This window comes from Phalaenopsis equestris, unplaced genomic scaffold, assembly GCF_001263595.1.
Source record: "Phalaenopsis equestris unplaced genomic scaffold, ASM126359v1 Scaffold000482, whole genome shotgun sequence".
NCBI lineage: Eukaryota > Viridiplantae > Streptophyta > Magnoliopsida > Asparagales > Orchidaceae > Phalaenopsis > Phalaenopsis equestris.
In genome coordinates, this window is record NW_018164923.1 from 10,873 (window position 1) to 17,923 (window position 7,051).

Genomic DNA, 7,051 nt, shown 5'->3' on the forward strand with positions numbered 1-7,051 from the left:
ATAAACCCTATTTAATTCCTTATATTAAATAGGGGAACTTGTCGGCCAATACATTGGTTTCGCAGACCAAACGGATGTCATAACTTTCTTTAGTTTATTTAATCAAGCCTCACCCTCAACTCTTATGTTCATCCTTCGGGATAGATACAGGATTTGAGGTAATGCGCTCTTTCATCTAAACTATGAAAATTATGGGGTCACTTTGACTTCATCTTTTTCAAAACCCAACTTTTTAAAACGTCCTTCTGAAGCGGGCAACGGGATTTCAATTTCGATGACCGACAGCTTCTTACGGGCAAACCCCACACCAAAAATAGTGTCGACAGCCCTAACCCATCTTAAGATTCCGAGGTTGTCATTTGTCACGACCTAAATCCTCACATCTTTCAGGTCATTTGTGTAATTGTTTTACACAAATTTAATCCCTAAATTAATAAAATTGGTAGGATAAAATATTCAATGATTCTAATTTCTCTCTAAAACTGAAGCCAAATAGTATGATGGTTTTGGGAAGTCTCTGAGGTTCTCCTCAAGATCTATGACATCCTTTAGTTCTTCCTCCTTTGGATTCCAAAATAAAATTTTCTAAATTTGAGCCATTCCTCTTTCACACCTCTTTGTCTGATCACTTTGAACTCGATAAAATGTTCTTATTCCTTTGAACTCTTTGCAGATAAATTCCCTGATTTTTATCGAGAGTTTTCCTAGGTGCTCTTGGTTATCTAGGATGTAATTAACTATAGGGGTTTGCCCTTATAGGAAGATTTTTCGAACCCAGCTTAATATAAACCTATTTAATTTTTCATATTAAATAGGGGAATTTGTCGGCTTATAATAAAATGGTTTTGCAGATTTAACGGATGTCATACAATCTTTAGTTTATTTAATCGAGTCTTACCAGTAAGTGGCGTGTGTATCCTTCATGATGAATAAATTATTTTTGGTATTTTGCTTGTTTATTTAAACTACTGAGGATGTGAGATCAGTTTGGTCTTGTATTTTTAAAAATCTAAAATACTGTTTTTCCAAATTATATATTAAATTAAATTAAAACGGGTGTTGGGATATCCATCTCAACAACCGATAAACCCCAACCTCCCTTACTTTTTAGTGCCGACACTTCCCCTTGGCCATGGTGTTTTTCGGTAGCTAGGGTGGCTGACCAGCCAAGGTCAGGTCACCATTTGGCCAGGGGGGCTCAGAGCATGGTTTTGGTGAAGTCAATAAGGGTTGGCCATGTGTAAAGGTTTTGGATTAAAAAGAAATGAAGGTGAACCTATTTTTGGGTCAATTTGAGTCAAAGCATGAATTTGGGTTGGGCTCATCCACCAAGGCTGGTTTGGGCTGAAGAGGAGATCACTTGGCTCAGCTTAATTAGTGAGGAGAGGTCCCTATCGAAAGGATTTGGCTAAGCATTTGTTAGAGTGTGAAACTAAAAGGGTTAAAAACGTTAAAAACTTTTTTAAGGAGGCTTGAAAGTGGCTCCTCCTTTTTCCATTAATAGCTTGGTGAGGTGACAAAGGCTCATATGGCTCACCTATGGCTTGGGGATGGCTTCATGGCTTGTCCTTGGCTTGGTCATTTGCATGAAAAAGGATTTTTGGATTTTATGGGGTATTTTTGAGGAGTTTTTCATGAGGCTTAATATGGAATTATTTGATCATGAATTTAAAACTTAGGGAATGATTTTGATTAAATGAATGATGGAAAGAAATTTCATGCCATGTGGGCTTTAGATTTGGCTTTTGGAATTAAGTGTGGTGGGCTTGGGCTTTTGAAATTGGGGTGAATTTAGGCTAAAATTTGGGTCAATGAAATGTTTAATTTGGTGTAGGGAGCTGTCGTAAAGAGTTTTGAAAGGGTTTCAAGTGATTTTGAATTGAAAAGTTAATTTGGGGATTTTGGATATATGGCTAAATTGAGGCAAACTTGGGGAGTTTGGTCCAAGTTGAAATTGAGTGTGATTAAGGCTTGCTAAAGAGAATTGAGGGCCCAATTTGATGTGGAGAATAGTTATAAAGAGTTTTGATTCCAAATTTAAGGCAATTGGATAGGGCATGGGGTTCAATTTGAGGAGATTTGATCACTTGGTCAAAATTAGGTCTTTTTTATTTGTGTTAGAATTGAGCTTGCAATTGGGTCAAATTGGGTTTGTATTTGGTTTCAATTGGTATTAAGAATGTTGAATTTTGGTTTGGATTTGAAATTGGGCAAGATTGGGGTTAATTGGGCCAAGATTGAGGCTAATTTGGGGAAATTGGGCCTTTAAGAGCAATGCAGGGCTTTTGATCAAAATAAATCAATTTGGTCAAATTGGGTCAATGTGATGGTTCAAAGTTGAAATTGGGAATATTGGGATGATTTTGGAATTTTTGGAAATTTTGGGTCATAAGTGGTATTTTGGTAATTTTGGCAATTTTGGAGGTATTTTGGGGATTTGGAATTTTGGTGAATTTGGATAGTGGGGAATGATTTGAAATGAATTTTGGACAAAATTGGGTGTTTTGGGCAATTTTGGGAATTTTGGTAAAAGCTAAGGTTGTTGGGGTATTTTGGTGATTAATAATCTTGGGCTAGGATGGGCTAGTAAGCCATGAAGCCATGTCAAATCCATAGGAGCCATATGAGGACTCGTTTAGGATGTTCAATATGTTGATCCTAACCCTCTTAGCCATGGGATAGGGGTTTGGGTCCATCCATATGAGATTTCCTAAAGGAGTCAGGAGACTAAATTAAGGGGTCCTAAGGTTTGGGGTGTGTGAGAAAGTGCAGTGTGTATAAGCTAGCCTAATTAAGACCAGACCACCCAAGGTTAGTTCTAAGGCTTGACCATACTATGGGGGACTCTCCTTGAGCTCCCTCATATGGACCCCACCTACTAAGTGCTAGAGGTTATGACCAATATGTGAAACTTCAAGTTGAGCAGAGAAGAGTTTAGAATTTCTAATTGTGAGGGTTCTTTTCTAGTTCTCTAGGAATAGTCAACAAGAAAGTCCTATGGCTAGACCCTAGGCTACCAAAGAAAAAATAATATACCTCAACCAAAAGTCAGGTCAACAATCATGTGAGCTCAATTTGGGCCTTTTCAAATTAATGTGCTGGGTCCTTAAAAATGTTCATGTAAATGGGCTTTTGAAAATATGCATGAAGATGGGTTTTCTTTTGGTTGAAATTGGGGTTGAATTTAAAGCTGGGTAGGTTGTGAGTATATTGGGTGAAAATTGGGGTTAATTTGATCAATTGGGTGCAAATTAAGGATTTTGGGCTTTAAGGGCAATTTTGGTAATTTTAGGAATCTTATGTAAAATTTGGTCAATTTGGATGACTTGGAGTGATTCAACTTGATTTTTGGTTGAAATTTTAGAATTTAGGCAATTTTGAGGATTTTAGGGTTTCAGGACAATTTTGGGAATTTTGTGAAGCTTTGGGGGTTGGAGGCCAAGGTAGGGTATTTAGGTGGAATTGGAGGTCATTGGACATACCAACCATGATGTTACCCCTTGGATTCCATGAGACCAATGGGAAAACCCATTTTAGATCATCCATGTGTTGGTCCTAGCTATCCTAGCTAACGATTAAGAGCTTGGGGGCCACCCACATTAGTTTTCAAAAGACTTGGGAAATGGGTTAAATGTAGGTAATTTTAGGGTTTGTGATGTGTGTGTTTGTAATAGATTCAAGTGTGAATGTGTGAAATCCTGACCAAGACCATGCCACCCAGGGCTAACACTAAGACCTGACAGTCTTATGGGGACTTCCATTGAGAGGGGAAATTGATGGAGGAGGACAACGGAGTCAGAGCAATCATAGTGACATTTTTGCTACCAAATGTTGAACATAGGTTGAAAAACTGGCACAATTTCACGTTATGGAATGTCAGATAATCTGTGTTGCGGTGGACGAAACGTTCGTCAACGATAATTGCCCAAACAGTACTTCTCCATTTTCTTGGTTTCTCGCCAAACTGCAAGGGAGAGAACAAGCTTGCTCAAATGAGGCCTTCATCACTTCCATCAATTTTAATATGATTTTTTTTATCGTTTCGTTTCTCATAAAATTTTCAAGGGAAATCTACATACATATCACAAAATTTTTATAAAGTTTTGTATATAACACATAAAAGTTTAATATTACAATTATATCTCTCAAATCATCCCAACGTGCCGCAATAATGTTCATGAACATGATCGGGATGTAGGGGTTGAAGCTTGCGAAGGTGGGTAAGACGTCGCCACAGGAGCTCACGAAGATGAAAGTTTCGAAGGTCTTTGTATGCACAGGAGCGCAAAAAGATGGGAGTTTTCAGAGATCTTCGTATGTCGCATTCCGATCGCTACCTTTCCTCTAAAGCTGGCAAATGAGGGTGGGCGGATTTGGGTATTGTTTTAGGCAGGACCAGTGCAGAAGGAGGAGAATGATGAGTCTTTTGGAAGTGTTTTTTATGTGCCGAACTAAGAGATGGGACTTTTGGAGGTGTTTATATGAGGTGATCTTGTTGTCATGTTCACGAGCGATTCTGTTGGGGAGTTTTAATTGGGAATTATAGAGATGATTAACAGGAAATAACTTCGCGGTATCTTTGTAGAATTAAAATTTTAGAGTTTAATGTAAAACTTAATAAGAAGTAGATGCTCTGCAAGTAAATGTCCATTATTTTAAAAATAAATAAAATCGCTTACAATTAGTAATGACACATTAATCCTTGATCATGACCCATTTATCCCTCCAATTATCAAACGCGCATTGACAGCAACGAAAGCATATAAACAACGCTTCCCCCAATCACGACAAAAGCTTTCTCGACCGTTGCTCCACAGCAACATTTAAATTTCCCGAGCCTCCTATCACCGTCCAAAAACTATCATCAACCGATCAAATCCATCCGTTTTACTGGACCGCAATATTAAACGCGCAGACCCGTTGTCGCCATCAACCTCTGTCCTGTTGGTAGTACATATAAACTCGTGCCACATCAAAGCACTCAGAAGTAAGATTCACAGAAGGTCCAACACAATTAGAAAATGGTTTCGAGGATCACCAGAAAGGCTCTCACAAAATCCTCAAAAAAAAGCCCCAAAACAGCCCGCCGGTGGCCTAAAAAGTCATCCCCTTCCCCTCTGAAATCCTTTTCCTCAGCTGCCACCTCATTCAATCGATCCCTTTCTTCCTGCCGCCGGCATCTCTTCAAGATCTTTGCCTGTTTCACCGTTTTCCACACACCTAATAAGCGAAAACAAGGCTTTCACCGCCTCGTTCCAGCCCACATTGACACAAAGGACATCAGTTCTCTGCTTTCTGCACCCTTTCTTCCTCCTCCCACATTTCCCAGGAGGAAAACAGTTTTCTTTGATCTTGATGAAACACTAATCCACTCTTGCACTGGGATCCCGCCTGAGCGCTATGACTTCACCATTCATCCGGTGATTGATGGTAAAGAGATTACTTTTTACGTCTTAAAGAGACCAGGCACGGACGAGCTCCTCCGCGTCGCATCAGAGGTATACGAAGTTGTCATCTTCACCGCCGGACTTAGAGAATACGCGTCCCTCGTCCTGGAACGGCTCGATCCCAACAATAAGTTGATATCCCACCGGCTTTATAGGGACTCGTGCCGGGAGATGGAGGTGGGCAAGCTAGTGAAGGATCTCTCTGGTCTTGGCAGAGATATGGGCAAAGTTGTGATAGTTGATGACAATCCTGCAAGCTTTTCACTTCAGAAGGAGAACGCTATTCCAGTTTCCCCCTTCATCAACGATCTCGATGACCGGGAACTCAGGGAGGTGATGAAGTTTTTGAATTTCGCAGCTAATTTTGAGGACACGAGAGAAGCTGTGGCTCTGTATCTCTCGGGATGGTGGAAAAGTGAGTCATAAATCAGTGATTTGGGGGTTTTTTTTAATGATTATTTCTTAGAGTTTGTGAACGAGTTAGTAGAAGGTTGCATAGCTTCTTTTTCAACCGAAGAAGGAGAGCTTTGACACTCCGAAAGTTATTTTTCTGTTCTTATTCGTTGATTCTTCCATGTAGTTGTTCTACGGCGAGGAATTTGGGCAATGTTAAATTAATTTGAAGGAAACTAGTTCCTTTTAAAGGCTGAATCTGATTCATTGAAACAAGGAAGTTATGCCAAATCACAATATTTTGTAAAATGTGTGTTGTTCTAATTTTTCATCTATAAATTTTGATGGGTTCATACCATTAAAAATTTGTGTGGCTATAAGATAGATTCATTGAAACAAGGTGAAGTTATGCCAAATCACACTTTTTTGTAAAATGTATGTTGTTCGAGTTGTTCATCTATAAATTTTTATGGGTTCATACCATTAAAAATTTGTGTGGCTATAAGATACTTTGCTTCTTTATGGCATATAATTCTTTCATTAGCGCAATGGGTGGGTATGGTAAATAAATTTGGATGCAAGTAGCCACTTTATGGGCATATGATTCATTGGGTTTAAGGCATATAATTCATGCATTACGAATATGTATAACAAAAAAATATATAAGAAATACATGTCTCTATTACAAAAATAGAGCATCTAAAATAAAGGAAAACAAACTAAATCTAATGTCGTCTCAAAAAACAAACAAAAGCATAAAATGCTCCTATTTCTCCCGAAGAGATCTCGGCCAAAGTCAACTATTTTATGATTACAACAATATATAAACATGCTTAAGGCCAAGTAGTATCAATTCAAAAAAGCAAAAGCCTTCGAGGCATATAAGGTTTCAACAAATTAGAGAAATCTCCTTCATGTTAAAAAAATAAAGGTTGCATGATGAAAAGTAGTATGACAAAAGCTCATTTCCCTTCAAAATCCAAAGAAATACTATAGACATTAAAACTGATAAGTAGTCAATAATCTCGTTGATTAAAAGAAGGTAAATCATAAAAGAAGGTAAATCACCCATAGGCAGTTGATCGCATTCTAAAGAAAGAATGCCTCAGAGGATTAGCATTTTGAAATAGATAAAAGAGAAAGGGCACTCAAAAAAGAAATGAGCATATGTTTTTACTGTTGCCCTTGCAGAAAATGTTTAAGTAGAGAAA

At 38.3% G+C, this 7,051-nt stretch overlaps 1 protein-coding gene across 1 annotated transcript; it reads left to right on the forward strand.

The window, feature by feature from the left end:
- The first annotated feature begins 4,998 nt into the window (after positions 1 to 4,998).
- Positions 4,999 to 6,125, forward strand: LOC110028026 (probable C-terminal domain small phosphatase). Its single transcript, XM_020729726.1, has one exon. It carries the CDS (start codon positions 5,022 to 5,024, stop codon positions 5,871 to 5,873), a length of 852 nt encoding a protein of 283 aa, XP_020585385.1. The 5' UTR covers positions 4,999 to 5,021; the 3' UTR covers positions 5,874 to 6,125.
- Positions 6,126 to 7,051: the final 926 nt, after the last annotated feature.